The sequence below is a fragment of the Anolis carolinensis genome, chromosome 1 (genome assembly GCF_035594765.1).
Source record: "Anolis carolinensis isolate JA03-04 chromosome 1, rAnoCar3.1.pri, whole genome shotgun sequence".
NCBI classification, from domain to species: domain Eukaryota; kingdom Metazoa; phylum Chordata; class Lepidosauria; order Squamata; family Dactyloidae; genus Anolis; species Anolis carolinensis.
Genome location: NC_085841.1, coordinates 312,947,678 through 312,971,086, shown reverse-complemented (window position 1 = coordinate 312,971,086; position 23,409 = coordinate 312,947,678). Strand labels below are relative to the sequence as shown.

The window sequence follows — 23,409 nt, the reverse complement described above, 5'->3', positions numbered from 1 at the left end:
GCCTTTTAAAAATAAACATTTTTTTTTTGCTGGCTCGCACGAAGGCATCCTATTGGTCAAGGGCCCCCTTCAGGCACCGCCCTCTTCCCCGAGGGTTCAACCAACGCAGCGCGGCAATTGAATATTCAAAGGCAGAGCGCGAGCGGCTTCGAGGTGCGGCGGTTGGAGCGTTGCCTTTGGTGGCTTGAGGCGAGCGGAACCGGTGGCGCTCAGTCATGGAGGTTTCCCCTCCCGAGGCACGGCTGGAGACGCTCAAGTACAGCGAGCTGCAGTCCCTGGCCAAGGCTCTGGGACTGAGAGCCAATCTCAAGGTGAGAACTTAACGCCTCACCGTAGTTATTGATATTCCCCATGAGAACGTATTTACAGATTGCTATCTGGGACGCGGAAGGACATGAGGGTGCATCTACACTGTACAATTAGTGCAGTTTGACACCACTTTAACTACCATGGCACAGTACTATAAAATCCCGGGATTTGGCGGAGAAGGCCCAAGACCTTGTTAAACTACAGTTCCCATGATTCTATATAGTTGAGTCATGGCCGTTAAAGCGGTGTCAAATTGTGCTAATTTCTGCAGTGTAAACGCACCCTTTGTGACCTGCGATCGAAGAAACCTGAAGTCTCGATTGTGGTTTTGTGCCTCTAAAAACAGAAAGGGTCTTGAACTCGGTGTTTAGAGACGAACTGATTTGATGGAGCTTGAGGTGCATTTACACCAGAAATTGGCAAACTTGGACCCGCCAGGTGTTTTGGACTTTAGCTTCCACAATTCCTGTCAGCCTCGGCCCACTTAAGCGGCTGAGGAGGAAAAGCAACCTAAAGCTGCCAGGAATTGTGGGAGTTGAAGTCCAAAGCACCTGGAGGGCCGAAGTTTGCCCATGCCTGATTTACACTGTACTTACTTACTTAGGCAATCCCTCATAGTTCGAGGATGATTGTCTTCCATTTCTGGTGTCTTGGGGATGTGTCCGTAGGTGGCTGAAGAGATCTATTCTTGATCTTCATGTTCTACCGCAGTGAGGACATTGGTTTCCAGGTGGAAGGCACGTTTCTCCCTTAAGCCTCTTCGAACTCTGCAGCACTGCTGGTCACAGCTGACCTCCAATTAGAGCGCTCAAGGGCCAGGGCTTCCCAGTTCGCAGTGTCTATGCCACAGTTATTAAGGTTGGCTTTAAGCCCATCTTTAAAACTCTTTTCCTGCCCACCAACATTACGTTTCCCGTTCTTGAGTTCGGAGTAGAGTAACTGCTTTGGGAGACGGTGATCGGAGCGGAGTTGGTGGCATAGGAGCATCGCTTCAGTGCTGGTGGTCTTTGCTTCCTCAAGCACGCTGACATTTGTCTGCCTGTCTTCCCAAGAGATTTGCAGGATTTTTCTGAGGCAACGCTGATGGAAACACTCCAGGAGTTGAGTATGACGTCTGTAGACCGTCCAAGTTTCGCAGGCGTAGAGCAGGGTTGGGAGGACAATGGCTTTGTAAACAAGCACCTTGGTATCTATACGAATGTCCCGATCATTAAACACTCTGCTTCATACGGAAAAATGCTGCACTTGCAGAGCTCAGGCGGTGTTGTATTTCAGTGTTGATGTTGACTTTTGTGGAGAGGTGGCTGCCAAGGCAGCGGAAATGCTCAACGTTTTCTAATGTGACACCATTAAGCTGTATTCCTGGCATTGCAGAGGGATTAGCTGGTGCCTGTTGGAAGAGCATGTTCAGTGAGAGGCCGAGCTTCTCGTATGCTTCTGCAAAGGTGTTTAGAATGGCTTGTAGGTCTTCTTCTGAATGCGCACAGACTACGCTATCATCAGCATTTTGCAAGGTTTCCAAGGATTCTTGCGAGGATTTTCCCAGCGGAGGTTAGAAGGGAGATACCACGATAGTTTCTGCAGTCTGTTCTATCCCCTTTCTTGAAAAGGGTGATGATGTGGCATCCTTGAAGTCTGCTGGGATTTTTTCGGTCACCCACACTTTTTCAGTGGAGTTGTTGTATCAGCTCAGGTCCACCCTCTGAAGATTTCAGCAGGGATCCCATCAGGTCTGCTGGCTTTGTTGTTTTTTTGTTGGCTGATGGCATTGCTGACTTCTTCCAAACTAGGCAGTGCTGCAAGCACTTACACTGTATCATTGTGTACATTGTGTGTTAATATTTCTTCCTCCTGTTAAGTGCATTGCTTCTTTACTGGAAATTGTCTCAGTAATGTTCGAGGGTTATTTTTTTATTGTTGTTTTCAGAGTAGTTGATGATGTTGGTGTTGCCAGGAGTTGAAATCAGCCCCTGACAATTCTCTGTTCTATAGCGGAAGGGACTCTTCACTCCTGTTAGGGAGTGGTCTCCTCAGTATTTACAAACTCTTATCTTCACCAGTCTCCAACCCTCATCAAACTTTCATCAGGTTACTATAAATTTATATGCAAAAATCTCAGCACTCTGCTACCACACCTCAATTACAGTGACACCTATGGGTAATCCTGAGACATTGATTCTGTTAGCACTTATGCTGAGTAATTTAATTGTATCCCTATTAGTATTGCATATTTATATAGCAGCATCAATATTTTTAAATTATATTTTTATTTGGCATGTTATTGTTCTGCGGGATGACTGGATTGCGGGCACACGTAAGAGCTTCAATTTATCATCAATCCGCTGCATCGCGTCGCCTGCGGGGGTGAAGTCATGTCTGGGAGGGCAGTGGCATTGAGGCACTGGGCGCTCCGACTGCACTTTTTTCCATGGTGCGTGGCTTGCTCCTCCACCCCATCTCGTGGCTTGCGCTCTCTCCCAGGAGGGGTGAAGTTTCAGGGTTTAGTTTGGGGTTGGGTGAGGGAAATCAATTTTTTAGAGATGAGCACCTCAAAATTAAGGTGCACATTTCAATCTTGTAAATACGGATATTTCATGATGGCAACATGTTACAATTACACAAAAAGTTAGAAACGGTTTAATTTCAGCCAGAAACATATCTAGAAGATAGTCCTGGAAATGGGGAAAATCTCATTGGCCCTTATGTTGTGGTGTTGCCATCTTGTGAATTGCTTTGTATAGGAGCTTCTTTGTGTGCTGGAAGAGGCCTCTAAGAAGAATTGTTTGAAACTATGCTCTAATTTCAAGTGGTAAGGTTTTATTTGTGAGTGGTTTGTGGTGGCAGAGAGATAGCAATTTCAGATCTTTTTGAAATACTCTGAACAGGTTGCTTTAAAAGCAACAAAAACATTTTGAAAGTTTGGATGGCAAAGAATGGTATCCTCAAATAACTGTATTGTACATTTCCTTTTGTGTGAACTCAGTAATGAAAAACTCATAGAATTCCGTTTCAGTCATATGAAGACAGCCATGGGCCACACAGCAGTAAAAGATGTCTTAGTTATGTTTCTATCTAATGTTTGCATGCATCTTGCAGACAGATTTCTCACACTCCTGTTACTATTTCAAGCTGAACTTGCTATTTTAATGCAATATTTTTTCTTGTTTATTTATATAACTTAATTAATAGTACATTTTTGTATTTCATGTAATGAATTATGTAATATAGCTGCATATACCTAGCTCTGAAATTTGTTATCATATTTTTGTAACAGGCAGACAAATTGTTAAAGGTGTTGAAGCAGCATTTTCATGAGGCAACACAGGAAAATGGAAGTATGGTAAGCATTTTTAAAAAATCCACTACTGAGTCTGTTTCTAAGAAAGAACCAAAAGAGTAATTTCCCTGTTTTCTAAAAAGTGAATCGTATTCTGCCTCTGAAATGTCCCATTCACTTGATGGCTATATGCCATATATATATGACCAAAGAAACAATTATTTCCCTTAACTGTCACAATTATTCTCGGGGCATGAAATATAGCATTAGTTGCTAGTAGCTGAGAACATCTTTCATTTCTTCACTGATAACACTGAAATAGAAATAATGTGGTCCAATTTATTTTGTGTATAGATCAGCAACGAAACCTTTTCTGCTTCGGATGTTGAGGAAGGTGACAGCAGTCAAATGCCTGCCAACCTGTCCATGGTTACCAAAAGTCGTCGAAAACTGAATTCTCATAATGCACTGGAAAGTCTAGAAATAAACATTTGTGACTTAAAACCAGAATGTCACCCAAAGAAAGAGGTACTCTTCAGCATATAAGATTTATATTATTCATGTTCCATCCTTGCTATGAAAAGCACCAAAAGCAATGTACACAAAATAGTTATGGCACATTATATAATAACTGGATGATTACAGCATTAATACAGTTTTGTGTTTTGTGTCCTTTAAAATGCAGCAAGAAATATTGCCAACAATTTTTTTCTCAGTTATTCATCAGGAAGAACAAAATCATGTGATCTCCTGGTGAAGCACCAACACTCTAGCAGAGAAGACTTTGTAAAACTACAACTTCCATGATTCCATAGCATCAAGCCATGGCAGTTAAAGTGGTGTCAACCTTCTGCAGTGTAGATACACCCTAAATCTGTTCAAGACTCTCGTGAGAGTCTTTCAGAAGTTCCTACCCACATCTATATGATAAATAGATGTGTGTGGTCAACATCTAACAATTTGTAAATGTCTGCTTTCTGCAGTTGTTATTTTGTTTGCATTCCATGTGAAGGAAGAAAATAATGATGTAGAAGCAGGTGACTTCCATAAGAATGGGGTGCTGAATTTGCTCTGGAATGTTGTCTGAACTTCGGATTATTTCTAAATCTTTTTATGTTTTAGACTGATTGGACTTGCTGCCTCATTGAGATGGCACCACCAGCTGGTGCTAGATGTTAGACTTCAAATATATTTGTCTATTGATTTTCAACTGTAGATTCCAGAAGATCAGAAAGAAAATGAACCATTGCAAAATGCTGGATCTGGAAAAACACTGGAGACATACCAAGATGAATATCTGACCAACAGCAAAATGACAGGAAACTTGGCAGCAGAATCTGTTACTCCAGGCCATCAAAAAGAGAATTCTACTGTACAAAAAACAATTGAAAGTAATTTGCCCTTATAAATAGAATATTAGTTTTATTTTAATCTGATAGTTTTCTAATAAGGAGACAACTTATTTAGTTTACTGGCCTAGTGTTTAGGGGGAATTTCTTTTACTGTAGTTGGAATTAATTGGTTCATGTCTCTGGAATAGCAGCAAACAAGTTCACTCCATCCTCAATAGTATATCTTTCCAAATATTTAAACGTGATTATCATACCCCCTCCTTCCCATAAATATTTCCAGTTCCCTAAGCTGCATTTCATAGGGCATGATTTTCCGACTTGCAGAGCTCAGAGTCATGCCTTTTTTATTTAATCCGACTGTAGCCTATTCTTCCTCTCCTGCCTTTTACTTTAGGAAGCATTTTTATCTTTTACAGTGGGTAATGTCATTTCATGAGGTGATCTCATTTTGGCTGCTAGTGAAAGTTGCTTCCCACCAATGTTAAAGCTTTATTTCCAATGTTTTTATATGAGGTGATACTCCTGTGAGCTCTCTTTCTGGAAAGAAACCTTACAAAGGCAACTTGCCAAAATCTGGGAGAAGAGGAACACCTACCACTCCAAGTAAGTTGTAAGCTTACTTGCCGCTACACTAACAGTAATATAACCGTGCCCATATAGCAGCCTCTAGAAATGGATCTGATAGCAGCTATCCATTAATAACGGACATATTTTTGTCTGAAAGCCCATTCTGATGGCTTGTTTTCTAACATGAGTTATTATATATATATATATAAAAGATTTTATTTGTAGAGCAAAATAATAAAAATGTCATGCCATTGCTGTGTGCATAAATAATAATTAGCTTATTTTAATACTTGAGTGCCATGATACCAACTACAATAGATTTTCTATTTCTGTGGCAGTTGGGGTAACACCTTTTTAGGAATGTCTAGATCCCCTAGGCAAATATGATCAATTACCAGCAGAATTTGACCACATAGTTGCCCTGGAAGGTCTAATGCGATCTGTGAATAATCAAATTCACAAAAGGTAAACCTGCAAATTTGGAGGGCTGACTCACAAGAAATGTGATATTTACATGCTTGGGGTTTTTTGTTTCTATTTTCATACATTCTTTTCAAAGAATTATGTGTATCCTGGCAGTCCCTGAGTTACAAATATCTGACTTAGAAATGACTCATAGTTAAGAGCAGGAGTTATACAACAGGAAATGAGGGAAATCTCAATTGGAAAATTCACTCCTGAAAGAGTTGTCATGGGGAAAAGGTGGCTCCACTGAAGCTTTCTCACTAATCCTTGTTTCCACTAAAAGCCAAATTTGGCTGGAGTTACACTTAAAAATTTACCTATTCTGACTTACAAACAAATTCAGTTTAAGAACAAACCTGTAGAATCTATCTTGCTTATAACTTTGAGACTACCTGTATTTGGTATTCCTGACTACAAAACATTTTAAAAGATGTTGGAAAACTAAAATACAGACTGATATAAGAAAAATGTTAAAAGGTTGTTTAAAGCCTTGGATTAATAGTAATTAAAAAATACTTGCTTGGCTCCAACTATTTAAGCAACAAATAATGTGGAAAGGACTTGAAGGGGACCTCTTCAGTCAACAGTTTGCTCCTCTCTCTAAAACAGGACCTCAAGTCCTTTTCTGAGAATGTCCACCATGTGATCATAAAATAATACATTATTTTCATTCAGGTGATTTCTGTGTTTTTTAATATATGAAAACAAAAGGAAAGTTGTTTTCTAGTTTTAGGAAGCTATATATAACTTGTGTTTTCTGTGACTGTTTTCCATTTTAAAAGTAATTATCTTCTATTGCTGTGCATAAGACTAAATAAAGTTGCCCAAGGCTACTTTATTTACAGAGGACATACTTATTGAGTTCAGGTATATGTTCATTCATAACACTAAGTAACACAATTTTTGTTCCTGGGTGGTAAATGTCATTTCCTAATTGATTCTATCCTAAAAACATGGGAAACTGTATTAAATTGCAAAAACTTTGTTTTTACAAGACACCCTGCAGCACATTTTGAACTTTTGTGATTTTAATTCATTTTAATAATTGATGTTTTGATATTTGGTTTTAATTGTAACTGTTGTTTTGGAATTGTATGTTTGGCATTCATTTGTCGCCTGTTGTGAGGCCGCCCTGAGTCCCCTTCGGGGTGAGAAGGGCAAGGTAAAAGTATGGGAAATAAATATAGTTTTTCATTGAATATCTCATAGTCTCTCAACCAATTCAACATAGTTTGTGGCAGCTACAAAAACAAAGTTTCTGGATTATACAACTACTTTCAAAGTAAGAACCGCACAATTAAACAAGAAATAACACTTTCAAACCAGGAACAGAAACATTTTCAAATTTTGTTACATATTGCTTGAGTGAGAAGCCCAACTTGGGCGACCTAACAAGTTATCAATGTACTTAACAAAATACCAATAATATGTTCCTTTTGATTCTGTAGATTTTAAAAAAATTCACGAAGCTCAATTCAAGAAAATGCAATCAATTGATGAGTACATTGAAAAGAAAAAGAAAATGATTTGCAACGTCAGCAATTCAGTTAAGGAGGATAAGGTAAAAGTCGTCGTCCCCCCCCCCCCCCCCAAAAAAAAAAAAACCCTAAGTGGGTTTTGGCTTTTATTCAGTCATATTTGTACTTTGGCGAATATAGGTATGCTTTAAAGAAATTAGGTATTTATCCTTTCTTTCCGCAAGAGTATCCCACCAAATATGTGAAGTTCTTTCATGTAAAATATTCTGATGGTATACAGGTTCACTATCTCATATCCAGAAATCTGAAGTGCCCAAGAATCCAAAATTGTCTACATTGGGTGGCCGACATAATGATACCTCTGTTTTCTGATAGTTCAGTGTACATAGTTTTATATTGTGTGTGTATATATATATGTGTGTGTGTGTGTGTATATTCAGGGTGTATATGAAACAACTTGTTTCTGTGTTCTCCTTGTTTTCACTCCTTTTTAATGCTGTATTTATTTTAGAATTATAAATTGTATCCTCTGCTATAAGAGGCAGAGCTACATACAATAAAGAGATTTATAAAACTTATAATAAAACTAAATGAAATAAAAATAATAAACAATATAATTTCAGAGTGCCATTAAAATTAAAACCGAACACGGGAAAAACATACAGCACCGCTGCATACTAGCACAAAATGCCTAATAGAATTATACTTCATGCATATCCAAGAAAAGCCAGGACAATCTAGCTTCCTTGGGATTTTTACTGTCCCGCGCCTCCCTTCAGCTGCTTTCCATTTACAGTTTCAGAGTTTGGTGTAAAGAACAGCTTGCCAAAATATATAGAAAACAATAATGGTTCAAAAGATATGATATACACAATATGTATATTAGAGCACCAGATACATTTCACGTAAACTAACTCATGACAAATCCTCTGAAATCATATGGGATTAAAAATGAAAAAATATATTTCTAAACATATTAAACCAAACAATTAGATGTAAGTCTCTGCAGTCCTGGAAGAATTTCCTATGGACTTCAATTAGATTGAACACGGATTAGAGCCAAACAGACTCAGTTTCTGCAATCCTGGAAGGATTTACTCTGGACCCCAACTGAGTAAAACACAGGATTAGAGTAGAACAGTCTAGGTCATCAACCAAATGTGGTAAAAGTCTTATAGATGTTCCAACTCCTGTGCTGATGGTGTCAAAGATGTAAGGTATCTCCAAAGATTCAGTATAACATTAGTAAATTCAGTATAACGAGAGTAAATTCAAAAACAAGGGAAACAGATACGACGTTAATGCAGATCCTGAGTAGCTGGTTGTTGGCTGGAATAGGTTCTGTCATGGAAAATAGAGGTAATATAGTCGTTCACAACTGATGATATATATCATCATAACAAAAAGAATTTAGAAATATATTGTCGCGTACCAGAAGAAGGGTTTCCGAAACTGGAGAGATACCCGGGAAAACCAGTTGTGAACTACTGATCTTTGACAGACCCGCTGTTCCTTTAATTTGACACTTTTTCTATGGTTATATAAGAACTCTAGAAATTATCCATTTTGAAACAATGATTCATAATAGTGCTCATGATAAAATGCTAAATACTATACAATATGTTTTCCATTTTTTGCAGATTCTGACTAAGAATAACAATCCTCAGAAATCCTCCAAGAAAGAAACTCTAAAGAGTTGTTCCAAGGTAGGAATAAATGCTTGATTAAAATCAATTTAAAACAGGATGGCCTCATTGATCTAATATCTTTTACTTCAAATCATACAAGTCAGATTTTATATCGTACTAATAACTACCTGTTTGCAGATGTGTTCCAGTGGGGTTTTATTCAGCCCGCACAATCAAAAGAATAGGCTCTCTCCTACATGTACTCCAATCTTAAGGCGCTCACCACGGAATTTTCCTGGCACCTCAAAAAATATTTTATCTCAGAAATCAGCATTCAGCTCAACTGACCTCTCAGCCACTAAAACGAATGTCAGGTAATTCATACCAGCATCTGCACTATAGGCAGCATCAACTGATAAAGTAAATAGTATTGATTTGGTAATATGAGAATCTAACTTCACAATTTATGAAATCACATTTACAACTATGGAACCAAATTTTCAGAAATTTATAGCATGATTACTTTAAAAACATCTGTAGTGTCAGTAGCTCAGATTTGATTGTATTTTAATAATGTAATAGAAATGTACGGTATACTTCTCTTTAGGTGAAGTTGATTTAAGAATTTTCTTAAACTTGAGCAATTAAATAACGTAAATGTTTCTATTCAGATTCTCTGAGTCTACAGAGGACAATGAGCACAAACGCTCCCTTACCAAGACCCCTTCTAGAAAACCTCAATTCCTCAATGGTTGCACCCCAGACATGCAGAAGAGCAATGAAGATGTAATAACTAGGAAGAACATCGCAAGAAGTGCAACAAAGTGTCAACTAAAAGAAGCTCAAAGAAACTCTTGTAAATTAAATTTATTATTACATAAGGTTGACTTTCATTTGAACATTAATCATTCTTGGATTATTTTATTTGCTGTGACTTCTCTGCTGCCCTATAGCATTTTTAACAGGCACTTTGATAACACTCGTGTTGTGGGGAGGAAATCACACTGGCAGGGGGTGTGTGACCAATCACATGGATGCTCCTTGTCTCATGCATAGAGGGATGGGACACGAAGAGGGTGTATATACACTCGCTCACCTGTGTTGGCCAAAGGAAGGGAGCCCCCCTCCGTCTGTTCTCCCATTCCCTTCTCCACACCTGAGCAAGCATATGCATGCATAACCACTTCATTGTGTTTATTTATAAAGTACCGTATTTCTTCAATTTTAAGATGCCATCATTTGTAAGATACGAGGGCTATCCAGAAAGTAGGTTACGTTTTGGATTTTTAAAAGGACAAAGTATAGGATAAATCATTTACCATATGTAGCTGAAAGGCACATTCCAATATTAGAATCTCACGTAATCCCCACTGAAATCTAGGCACGTTTCTTATAGATAAATGAGTTAGAAAAGGCCTGCCCTAGTAAATTTGCTGCCTCTCTCCTCCGTTTCCAACAATGGGGCGTGGCTGGCAGCGCAGCGTTTTCGGTACGCTGCAGGAAGGGAGAAGGGGGAAGAGCTGAGGACACAAGCGGGGAATTTACTGGAGCAGTACTTTTCAAACTCATTTATCTGTATGAAACGTGCCTAAATTTCAATGGGGATTACATGAGATTGTAGTATTTGAATGTCTTTCAGCTGCATATGGTAAATGATTTATCCTATACTTCGTCCTTTTAAAAATCCAAAATGTAACCTATTTTCTGGATAGCCCTCGTAGATAGATAGATAGATAGATATATGCAGTATATGCAGTTCTACACTCAATTTTTATATACGTTTATATGGGGAAAAGTGCACATTAGAATGAAAGAAATAGGGTAGTTCTTTGCTTCATTCTTCAAGGTCGGAATACTTTTTTCTAAGAATATTGAATCATTTTTTTTTTTTTTTTGTTATGGGCTTAAGTAAAGCTCCTTTGGAAACCTTGAGCAAGATATTTTTTTTCTTCCTCTGCTATCACTTAAATTTGAGTCCTATCCGATATCGTTCATTAATTCAAACTTCCAATCTCCTCTGTCTTGATAAATTGAAATAATTAATCTTTCTTCATAGGAACAGTTTCTTTGAGAAACATTAGTACTTCTTAGATGTAGGACACAGTTCTACAAAGGTACAGGAGAAAATAAAATTTGTAAGAGTGTAAATATGCAATACTTTACACCTTCTCCAATAAATTAAATGAGTACAGTATACAAAATTGACCCCTGCTTCAGCTCAGTAAGCATAAGCATCATTGTTTGCTGTACTGTTACTAAAAAACTCAGTATTAAAAGTCCTACTGCTGCCTGAATCCAGAAATAGGTAAGCAATTTTATTGTTCTTTTCATTATATTTATAGCTGTAGATAGCTATCAATTTAAGTAATACCTTCAGGTAATATTTTCTTGTATCCTGCTTAGTGATGATAAATATATTGTTGTCTCCTTATAGCTGTTACTCTTTTCAAGTCTGTATCCGACACTGCAGAACTCACAAGCACTAAAAAGCCAGTATTTGATCTGCAAGCAAGTCTGTCAAGGCCTCTTAATTATCAGCCCCACAGAGGTATTGTTATATTTTTATTGGAATCTGTATTTCTAACTCTTAAGAAATAGTCAGGGAAGGCAAATTGGTATTTTGGTCAATAACTATATGTCAAAATAATTCCAAAAATGGCATTCCTCCCAAGGTGATTCTGATTTTTATTATACAGTAGAGTTCCGCTTATCCATCTTCCCCTTATCCAACACTCCATATTATCCAAGGCGCCGCATCGTATCCCCCCTCCCCCCACCGCGCTCATGGCTGCCTCTGCCGCTGCATCTGCCTCCCCCTCCTCTGTGCCTCCTCCATTGCCCCCTCCTGGGGCAGCCCGAAGAAGGGAGCACTGCTGAGCCGGAGGGAGCTCGAGAAAGGGAGGACTTTTTTCTCCCTCTTTCTTGGCCTGCCTCAGGAGGAGGCGGCGGAGGAAGGGAGGCAGACGCAGAGACAGCCATGGAAGGTAAGGTAAGAGTTTCCTCCCTCCAGTGAAGGCGCTTGACTGGGGAAACGCGCTCTGCATTTCCCCAGTCTCAGTCAGGCCTTTACCAAAGGGAAGAGTTTTCTCTTCCCTCCAGTAAAGGCGCTTGACTGGGGAAATGGGAAGGGGTTGCTCCGCATTTCCCCGGTCTCAGGCTTTTACCGAAGGGAAGAGTTTCATTCTTTTGGTAAAGGCCTGACTGGCTGGGCCTCCCTATTATCCAACAAGATCCGGTTATCCGACACACGGCCCACCCATTTAACTCTGATAACCAGAACTCTACTGTATTTGGATTTTAAATGTTTTTCTCATATGCAATCTTTTATAGAACATTGAACTTCGCCATGCCTACTGGCAAGTATTATTTATTACCAACCAAGTTGAGGAACATTGTTCCTATCCTTTTGTGTTTGTTCCCAACATGCAGGCTAAAACACAGAATATTTCAATGCCTGTGTTGGATGGTGGGCATTATTTGCTAATCTGAGAACTTATTACAAAATGGGAGCCTATGTAGTCGGAAAGTATGAGTAACTTCGGCAAGGAACTGAACACAAAACAGGGTGGGTTTGAGCCTTAAATATCAACCATATTGTTGCCCCACAAAATACTTTTTGCAGTAGTATCAGCGATGCTGATATCTACGTCACACCATGTAAAAGAAAAATGACACACACAGCCACCATTTTGATACATGCAAAATTAATCTCTTCATAATACCATATAGGCAAGACTTAAATATACAGTAGAGTCTTGCTTATCCAACGTTCTGTATTCAGCGCAGTTTGCCTTTTAGTAGTCAATGTTTTTGTAGTCAATTTTTCAATACATTGCAAAGTTTTGGTGCTAAATTTGTAAATACAGTAATTATTACATAACGTTATTGTGTACTGAACTGCTTTCTGTCCATTTGTTGTAAAACATGATGTTTTGGTGCTTAATTTGTAAAATCATAAAGTAATTTGACGTTTAATAGGCTTTTCCTTAACCCCTCCTTATCCAACATTTTCACTTATCCAACATTCTGCCGGCCCGTTTATGTTGGATAAGTGAAACTACTGTACTAGCTTTCTCTACATTGGGGGGGGGGAGGACCCTCCAAATATTACTCATCATTGGCTCTGCTGTCTAAATAAGATAATAGTTGCAGTTCGGGAACATCACACAATTCCCGCCTTGCTCAATATTCATCAAAGGAAGTTATTTAATAAAATGGAAAATATGAAAAATATACTTGTTATATCTTGGCCCATTTGCCTTTCTGCCATTCAGGAAAACTGAAACCCTGGGGTAACTCAAAGGAGAACCAGAGTATCTGTTCCCATAAAAGAGCTGTTAAACAGCCAGTTCTTCAGACCAGGCAAGTATTTCATCCAGAGCTGTCATGTCTGCTAAATATCAGTGCCAAGAGCTGTATATACCTCAACACTTCTTTTCTTTACTAAGTACACGTTCAAGCCTTAAAAGAACCCATATTACATAAATATATATTTTAACTACCCATATGAAGCTATTCTATCCACCCATAGCATAGTTTGAAGAAACACTGTACCACATTTGTAAAGTGGATGTTATACTTTTCATGTTGTGTTGCATGCAGTTCATGCTGAATCAACCTGCATGTTAAATGTGAGTTGCAAGGGATGTCACATCCAATAGTGTTTGCCCATGGAACTCAATCACCATGGCTAATGAGAAACTGCTTGTCACTATTAAGTGAAAATATTGAGGGCAGTGTTTGACAAGAACCTGAACAGTTTGGTCTAGAAGCTGTCCTGGGTATAGACAGATCAAATTGCATTTGATGTTAATCTTCGGAAATTGTTAACTTTTGTTCAGTTTAAATCAAATGTGCCCCAGTAACATTTTAATAAAGTAAATTGTCTCTGCAACTATTTGTCACAAACTGAACCATTCTGTAATGGAATCCTTTTAGTTTGGCTGCTCTCATATATTGTTATATGTGCCTGAAATGCACTGCAAACCAAGAACAGGTGAAAATATCCAGGATTTTTTTTAATTGCACATGTCCTCAAGGCATTTTTAACAAACAAAAATGTTAGTATGTAAAATAACAGATAACAGGTCTGTCATTAAACAATAAATATATACAAATGGAGCCAGGGCAGGGGTTTCCTTCTGGCTATGTTATTGCAATGAAATCCTTCTTTGCCTTATAGTACTGCTTCATTGATCTAATACTTGGAACTGGAGTCAGCAACCATGCATTACTACAGCTTAGGTCTATGCTAATAGTCTATCCTTGAAGTACTTCCATTAGTAGGCAAAAGGTTTTTTTTACTCTGAAAGGCTTTTTAGACAATTTACAATATTTGTGGTAATGCTGTTTTAAATGGTAATGGTCTTCAAAGTTTAGCCAGCATGCAGCTCCTCGGGAGTAAAATGTTTTTGGCATATTTTAGTCCTTCTAGAAAAGGCTTTTCAAAAAATCTGGAAAAGGGGGCCAAAACAGCAAAACATACCTGTCACAGCCCTTACTGGAGTATTTGGAGGCAAAAAGGGGGTATTTTGGTGGTTGGAATTGTACCCTTAGCTTCCCATAGTTGCCCAGCCTTGCTTTAAAGTGTATTTTAAATTGTTTAATAGTTTGATTCTACTTTAATAGTGGCCCTCTTAATGTTTTTTACTATTGTGATCATTAATTTATTAGCTGCCTTCAGTCCCAATCTTGGGGGAAAAGGCAGAGTATAATAATGCTAATACAATTGTTTCAAGGAAGAAGGAGAAGCCCTGGGATTCTTTGTACTAGTCTATTAAAAAAAGACTAACTTGAAAAATATGGTCGTATCACCTAGATTTTATGTATTTTTTGGATGATTTGAGTGCTTATTATGATTCTCCAGTACAGTTGAGAATGGTCCTTTAATCATCACGATACAAACATAAATGCTTGGCTATAATTTGACTTGGCAAACAGGAATGAAAAATGTATATATCTAAACAAGGAGTTACTGACAATTCTTGCTCCAAGCTGCCGATATTTGTTTCAGAGGTGTGTGTTCTGTTGATCAGTTACTGTTCCTTTTTAGCATTTCCAAAAAATCTAGGTATATTACAATGATAATTTAGTTATATGTCTTTCACATAGGTTGGTTTTTGACACCAAAATTATGAATGCATTTTCAGTATGGAAACTGAAACTAGAACTAACATGAACACTAGCAGTTTATCTTAACTGGCTATCTAAAAACAGTAATGTTTGAATAATTATCCAATTTAATATTTTTCACTTACAGAGAAGAAAGACGTGAGAAACTTGTACAGGAGAGAAAACAGAAAAAAGACCAAATGCTTGGAAATCGGAGAGGATTGAGTGCTGTTTGAAGTTAATCCCAATGTTGCTGTTAATATTTTTCATATATATAATTTCCTTGTAAATATTTTTATGTATTTTCTTTGCGGTAATATACAGATTTAGTAAGAATACAGGTTGTAAGTGAACTGTTCTTTTCCGCTTTTTTGCAAAGTTTATGTTTGCTACATGTTGGTTTGGCTGGAACCTAAAAGATTATTTTAAAAGCACTGGAAAAAATCTTAACATATATATGGACAACAGACAAAATAGTAAGTTTTAGATTCATATTGTTTTTAATATATCCGTCTTACTTGATTGACAGATAAATAAACATAGCTGTTAACAATATATTCTGGTATATGTCTAAAAGCCGGCTTCATTCACCCACAATAACTGAACAGGAGTCTTCCAAATGCTCAATGCATTCTACTTCTTGGGATTTCTATCATATAACTCATAAGCACATTCCTCTGTATGCGCTCTGTCCTTAATCAATCCAATGTAGTCAATCTCCAGCTGAAAGGGGCCATCTACCTTGTCACCCACAGTAAATCCTAACGTACTAATCTGTTAAAGAAAAACATAGTTTAATATTAAAGGCCATTCTTTTGAATTACTACAGCATGTTTATTCATCTTGAACTTGGTTACACTCAAATTTCACTACTCATAATTCAAGGCTGGGGTTTAAATCTCTGTTGTCATGGAACTCCACTCAATACATCACTCAATGACTTTCGGGAAGTCACTCTCAACCTTAGAAGAAGGCAATGGCAAATCTCCCTTTGAGCTGATAGAATGAAGCTGAAGTAGGGGTTTGGATTTGAGAAAGACCTACCTATGTTTTTGGGTACTTTGAAAATTAGATTAGAGGTCCCCAAACTAAGGCCTGTGGGTCACATGTGGCCCTCCAGGATCCGTCTTAAACTTTAGCTTTAGTATGAAATTACTTTAAGGCATACAACAATCCTAATGAACTTGACTATCTCATCAGCCATTAGCAGGCCCACACTTCCCCATGAAATACTGGTAAGTTTATGGTGGTTAAAATGGTTATTCGTTTTAAATATATTGTCCTTTCATGTTTTTCTGTACTACAAATAAGGTATGTGCAGTGTGCATAGGAATTTGTTCATTTTTTTTTCAAAGTATAGTTTGGCCTTGCAACAGTCTGGGGGACCATGAACCAGCTCTCTGCACAAAATGTTTGAGGTCCCATGGATTACAGGTTACAGTTTTTAAAAAATCTCTGGCTACTGTATAATTAGTTGTGTGATCTAAAGACCCCCACAAACTGACTTAAGGTTATTTGGGGTTGTCACTGATTCCTCCAATTATCTTGCATTTACAGAGAATGCAAGGAAAGGGGCAGTTCTTCATTTTGGCAGTGAAGTAGTGAAAATGAATTAGTTTTCTGTTTTTCAAAATCCACCAAGACAAAGAATGCTATATGGACATGCAGAAAAGACATGTCTTGGATTTAATGAAGGCCCTCTCCTGTCTAAGTGCTCCTCCATCCAAAAATTAAGAGGAAAGGAGAAATTATTGTGCAAAATATCCAGGGCACGGTCCAAGCAGAGGTCACCAATGGCCTGAAATCTATGAACTCCTTTCTGCTTTATTTTAGCTATATTATTATTTAGAAGGTTATTTTTTAAGTATCACGATTAAAATGCAGAATCACATACATACCTTATCTAACCAAAGCTCATGTTGGTGATCCTGGATTCTACCTCTGCTTGAAAAAAAGAACTTCGAAAATGGAATCTGTAAATAAGAAATGATGAATTCATTAGAAAGAAGTACAATCTAAACAGATGATAGCAACTGTCTCCAAGTATTCATCAAACTTTAAATACAAAGCTTGCATATACAAGTCTGGAACCTATGTCACTAAATGCATCCAGCCATAACTTCTTAAATTGCATGTTACTTGCTAACCGATCAGAACTGAAAACAAATATGCAATAGAACAGGAACATGTTAGCAAAATAAGATATTTATACACCTACTCATTATGAGGCAGCTTATGATTACCCAAATTATTTGTCTACAAGGAATTGTTATCTACTATGGGTAGGTGGCAATCAGATCAAATCACATTATACAATACAGTACTAGTGCAGTAGAGTTCCGGTTATTCGAAATAAACTGGCGGGCCGAATGTCGAATAACCAGAATTGACGGATAATAGGGAGGCCCTTATTATCCCTCCTGGCAATCCAATTTAGGGAAGTGCCCGTGAGCGCTGCTGCCTAGGGGTGAGTGCTCGCTGAGGGACGGAGCTCGTCCTTCGGTGAGCCCTTGGCCCAGGGAAGCACCCCATGAGTGCTGCTGCCTAGCAACGTGCACGGAGCACTTCTTCCTCCCTCTCCCCCTCTTCTCTCGAGCTCCCTTCACTCCCTTCCTCAGGCTGCCCCAGAAAGGAACTCAAGAGAAGGAGAGGGAGGGGTATCCCCGGCGGCACCTGGGATAATACAGAGTGTTGGTTAACCAGAACTCGGATAAATGGAACTCTACTGTATCTGGTATCTAACAGCAGTGGTAAATCATTAACAATATAATTCCATTAAATATAACAAACATTAAAACATTTTCAAAGATTTCTAACCTATATCCAGGTGTGGAGGAAATTCTGAAGTATTCCAGAATTTCTGTTCTAAACAGTACTTAAAATATAGGAACTCTGACTAACCAGTGTATTTTTATTTATTTATTTACAGCATTTATATTCCGCCCTTCTCACCCCGAAGGGGACTCAGGGCAGATCACATTACACATATAGGCAAACATTCAATGCCTTTTAACATAGAACAAAGACAAGATAAACATAGGCTCCGAGCAGGCCTCAAACTCATGACCTCCTGGTCAGAGTGATTCATTGCAGCTGCTCTCCAGCCTGCGCCACAGCCCGAGCCCATTTCTAGTGTACCATTTCTGGTGTAGTCCCTATAACCAGTAGTTGGCTGATGTTGCAGAAAAAAGGTGCAACTGTAGTTATGTACATCTCTAAGCTTGTTTATCTAATAGCCAGCTCAAATTCTGATTTCATTTCCCCTCTTAAGACATGTAGAATAAAACCTAGAATACAAGTTTCATTTGTGAAAAAAGTGTCCTTTGAGCAAGCAAAATTTTGTTCATGTATACCTTTTAATGAACTAGATACTTTCCAAGACGCTACTTTATGAGAAAATTTGAGGCAGAAACAACATGCAAAGGAATAGGTTCCTACATTACAAAAAAGGAGAATAATAAAAATGTTTCAGGGGAAAAATCTTCAAAATTAACAAGGTGTAAATACGAAATGAAATGAGATCAAGTTAAACTTTGCACACACACAAAAAGCATTTGTAAACATCTTAAGGCCACCTTGATTTCATTTCAATGAAGAGCTTCCACTTACAAAGGCAATGCCTATTAATAAATTTACCCCCAGAGATTGCTTGGTTTCCAGTGGAAGTCATATATTGTTTAAAATTGTGTTTTACCTTGATTTCTTCCCAATATGGGCCTCCTCGTGTGAACATAAAATAACTATAAAGGTCATCCTTCTGATGAGAGAAGTATGGGTCTGTATAAATATTTATCATCCAGGGTCTACCATCACCACGAACACGCAGATGTAGGATGTTGAAATTCGACCAATCATAAGGGTTCTTTCGATCAAAAGCAACCTAGCAAAATGTGATATTGTTTTAAGTGTTTCAATAGTTATTATTTAGTCAGACCCAGTTTTTCTTATCCAACCTGAAAACTAAATTCTTAAAATTTTAATAGGGTCCAAACGTGCACCTTGAAAAACTTGTATCTATTTATATCTCACCTTTCTTCCTATGTAGGAGCAAAGGGAGTTGACTGTGGAATGGTAAAGAGCAGATACTTGACTTGTACTATTAATCTACTTCAGCTCTTTCCTAGGTCTTATTATCATGCCAACTTGACTTTCTCATTAGGATTCTGCACCTGTGTTCTCCCCAAATTGGGAAACATTACAGCATGATCCTTAAGCCTTTTTACACTGCTTCAGAACTACCAAAGATACTCATGCATACATCGGCTTTATGTATAAGCAGAAGACAGGTTTTTTTGGGGGGGAGGGATTATGGATTTTGCTCTGCTTTCTGTAAAAATATGCACACCTCTATCAAAATGGGCACCACAGTCTCTGCAGTTTATGTAGAAAACCCTTGTTAAAAATGGCTGCTGCCAACTCACATTGCTTATGGCTCAAGCCAAAAAAGAAGGTGAGGAAGAAGGAAACATTAACTATCTTTGATTTTGGCAAGAGCAGAATAATAGAGTAAGTACTTCTTGCCACTTCTTTTCAATAGATCCCTGTTCTTGCATGGGCCTATGTATAAGTCAATCAAGTTGTTGTTTTTTTTTTTGGGGGGGGGGGGACAATTGTAATCAGTGCTTTGACTTATAAGTGAGCATATATCAGACATGTGCAAACTTTGTTGCACTGGGGCCACATTTTGAGCCTGTGAGCTTCAGAGGGCTCTCATGCCTTCCTTGGGCCATCCTCTCAGCAAAAGGACGACAGGGTTGCTTACACCATCCTTATGCCAGGAGGAGGGCGAGACCTGTGGCTGAGAGTACTCCAGAGGGTTCTCAGCTGCTGTTTGTCTTCTTCCCCCATCTTTTCTACATAAGAATATGATGGGCCACCATGTTATTGTGCCAACAGGACAAGGAAAATGAGGAGGGCCTAAGGTAAGCATCCAGGGGGCCACATCCGGTCCCTGGGCCTTAGTTTGCCCATGCCTGGTATATACATTGAGAGCATAGTACTGAAAAAAGCCGTAGCTGCTCTAATTTTTCATGCAGATAAATTATGTGCACCCAAGTTTTGCTAGGAGAATCATGCTCAATTTTGGAACAGTCCTAAAGTCTTAAGGTTGGTAGCAGTTTGGTGGTTGCTGAGCCAGTTTCCAAGTTCACTGGCATCAGTGACTTACAATATACAGTAGAGTCTCACTTATCCAAGCTTCTGGATTATCCAAGCCATTTTTGTAGTCAATGTTTTCAATATATCATGATATTTTGGTGCTAAATTCGTAAATACAGTCATTACAACATAACATTACTGCGTATTGAACTACTTTTTCTGTCAAATTTGTTGTATAACATGATGTTTTGGTGCTTAATTTGTAAAATCATAACCTAATTTGATGTTTAATAGGCTTTTCCTTAATCCCTCCTTATTATCCAAGATATTCGCTTATCCAAGCTTCTGCCGCCCCGTTTAGCTTGGATAAGTGAGACTCTACTGTAAATACGGGGGTTAAACCGAATTATAGTGGATTGCTCCGCTTTGCCACCCCATGACATGCCATGACAAAAGCAAACAATAACAGATGTATTAAATTAATAAAGTGAAGCCAGAAAATATTTCAAACTTCAAAATGTATAACAATGCACTAAACAGCCAATCTTATTTACCGTTACCTGGCAGTATAACCTTGGCAGGGATTCATTTGACTTCACATAAAAGCAGTAAATTTCTTATGACTTTTTACCATTTTCTACATGCTATGCTATTGCTTTTTGCTCAAGCACTGAAATACACAAATTTTGCTGTTTTAAATAAAATCATTTGTATGGGGGACTGTTTTAGCTCACATATTCAAATGTATAATTTAGGGTGTGCCCTTCCCCTGAACTTGTGACGGAATCAAAATTCTAAGATATTGGCCAACTATATGTTAGAAGGATACATGAACACCTGATTTCATTCCCCCCTCCCCCCAATCACATCACCTCCAAATCTGCTCTGGAGGATTGTTCCTCACCATTGCAAATTAATGCTTTTCCAAATTAACGCTATTCCATTTGCAAGAGTTACCAAATGGATACAATCCATTGTATTTTACAACACTGATTATATCAGCCCACATCCCATTGAGAAAAAACATAAGAGGAAATAAAATCATGCAAGTAAGTTTCCATTTAATAGAAATTTGTCCCAAGACTAAAAGTGGTGTAAATGTTATAGTACACTACCACTTTACTCACCAGTCGTGGTTTTGATCTCATAGAGCAATAGCCGCTGTACCTTGTCTCTCCATCACGAGGTACTGTAGTATTCAGGGTCCCAAACAGCACAGCAGACTGGTTATTCTTACCCAGTTTTAAGTTAACTTCACTTTTCCCTCCAATTTCAGCATCAGAAGAAATTACCCAATTTTTCAAGTCTTCTTCACTGCGAAACTCCCAAATGACTGTCGTCTGGCTCAGCATATAATCCAACAGTGGACGTCCCTCTGGTCCTTTTACATGGTCAACGATTTCCTTTGACAGTTTCCCAAAATGTGTCTTGATTCCTTCTATTCCCTTCTGAAAGCTGAAGTGAATTTTCTTCCATGGTGGAGTCTTGTCAGGAGGTGTCCCTGGTCTCTTATAGTTGCTGTGCCATTTGAGATTGCAACCAACAAGAGGTCTAAACAAAGAAAACAAGCCATTTTGGCAGTGCCATTTCTTCAAAAAATAGACATTGTCCAACACCTTGCGCAATAAAGGCATAATCACAGCCTTAGAAAACTAAGAGTTTGTTAAACTGCTTTCCAACAAAATTTTCTTGATTAAATAAAATCACTAGTATCTCTTTCTGGTTAATGTTGTTTGTCTCCACCTGTAACAAAAGAAATGAAATATATATATTTAAAACAAAATGTGTTTACTAATTTCCTTTTTGAAATCTGCAAATGCAGAACTTCTTAAACCTGGGGTCACAACCCAATTTTGGATCCCACCCCCACCCCCCGCTACTTTTTCTGAAATATGCCAATTGCTTAATTCAATGCTCCTTTGAAGAACCATTACCAACCATCTTAGCAAACTCTGATGAAAAGTACAGCTAGTTGAGCAAGTTCTCCTAAATGGTGAAGAAAAGCAATAATGTAAGAATACTAATACTATAAAACTTTATTATTACCCCATCTTCCAACAAGGTACAAGAAAACAAGGTACATGCAATCTTAGACTAAACAAAATGGCAAATGTTACATTATCATGTATTTCATCCAGACCAATAATTTTAGTAAGATAGAACTATCACCACACCAACAGCCTCTCTCTCTCTCTCTATATATATATATATTAGTTTATTCCAAAAAGCAACAGAAACCAACAAGATGGAGAATATAATGGGGGAGGGAAGGGTGAACTGTTGGACACAAGTGGGAGATAGTTGTGGAATTGGAAAGGTTAAGAAAATAGGACATATCAAATTAAAAGATGTAAGCGGAAATATTATTTGTTATTTTAACTCATATAGGTGCATATACACTGTTTAAATTGGTTTTCATGCAGCCAAGAAAACTCACAGCAACCCATTTCGAACACGCCATTTCCGAAGTCTATTCGCGCACTGTCTCACCAGACATCTCTGCTCCAGGGACTGCCCTTCGCCGGCGAGTCCAACCCCGAAAGCGATCCGGGCGCCCTTCCAGGAATACAAGCGCCTCGCTCCGAAGGTTCCGGCCCGCGCGCCAGGCCCGCCTTCCTCCGCCTCGAGCAGGAAGCGCTCCGCCTGCAACCGCCGTTGGGGTTCGAACTCCCTTTTTCAAAAGTAACGGACGCCGCGGCCCAGCCTAAACGTCCGCGGCGAGGAGCCGCCGCCACAGAGAAGCCTGTGTCCTTCCTTCCCCCTTAGTGTTCGCCCAGAAAAGGCCTCTGAGGAGAGAAGGCCTCCCAGGCCCGGCCCTGAAGGGAGAAGGCCTCCCAGGCCCGGCCCTGCGTCACGCTTGTTTGTGGGGGACGGGGCTCAAAATGAACGCCTCCCACAGTCAAGAAAGGGGGCTCTAGTGTTTCCCACAACGTTGGGGGGGGGGGGGAGAAGGAGAAGGAATGGCCGACAACCAAAGGCAGCGAGCAGCCTATAGCTCCGTCTCCTGCTCTCACTCTGGGACAAAGGTGACGGTTGGCGGAGAGATGGCCGCTAACGTCGCCCGTCCTGGCCACGCCCCCTTTCGACGTTGGAGGCGCCGGCCCCGCCCTGGAGGGCGGGGCTGC

General features: G+C 38.9%; 2 protein-coding genes across 5 annotated transcripts; one reads left to right on the top strand and one right to left on the bottom strand.

Moving 5' to 3' along the window:
- The first annotated feature begins 48 nt into the window (after positions 1–48).
- nusap1 (nucleolar and spindle associated protein 1) lies at positions 49–15,742 on the top strand. The gene is made up of 12 exons (XM_008104400.3): positions 49–311; positions 3,584–3,649; positions 3,941–4,114; positions 4,803–4,977; positions 5,452–5,541; positions 7,419–7,531; positions 9,089–9,154; positions 9,275–9,450; positions 9,748–9,932; positions 11,511–11,624; positions 13,351–13,438; positions 15,336–15,742. The coding sequence occupies exons 1-12, from the start codon at positions 216–218 to the stop codon at positions 15,421–15,423; spliced, it is 1,431 nt and encodes a 476-aa protein (XP_008102607.2). The 5' UTR covers positions 49–215; the 3' UTR covers positions 15,424–15,742.
- ndufaf1 (NADH:ubiquinone oxidoreductase complex assembly factor 1) lies at positions 15,665–23,361 on the bottom strand. Of its 4 annotated transcripts, none has more exons than XM_008104429.2 (6): positions 22,722–23,361; positions 22,223–22,270; positions 21,412–22,027; positions 18,882–19,067; positions 17,086–17,160; positions 15,665–15,961 (listed from the first exon to the last, which is right to left on the bottom strand). In XM_008104429.2, the coding sequence occupies exons 3-6, from the start codon at positions 21,916–21,918 to the stop codon at positions 15,821–15,823; spliced, it is 909 nt and encodes a 302-aa protein (XP_008102636.1). In that variant the 5' UTR covers positions 21,919–22,027; positions 22,223–22,270; positions 22,722–23,361; the 3' UTR covers positions 15,665–15,820. The 4 variants fall into 4 exon arrangements, with proteins under 4 accessions (XP_008102636.1, XP_008102642.1, XP_008102616.1 ...); XM_008104435.2 differs by having other exon boundaries at positions 22,775–23,361; XM_008104409.2 differs by lacking the exon at positions 22,223–22,270 and having other exon boundaries at positions 22,722–23,360.
- Between the last annotated feature and the right edge of the window lie 48 nt (positions 23,362–23,409).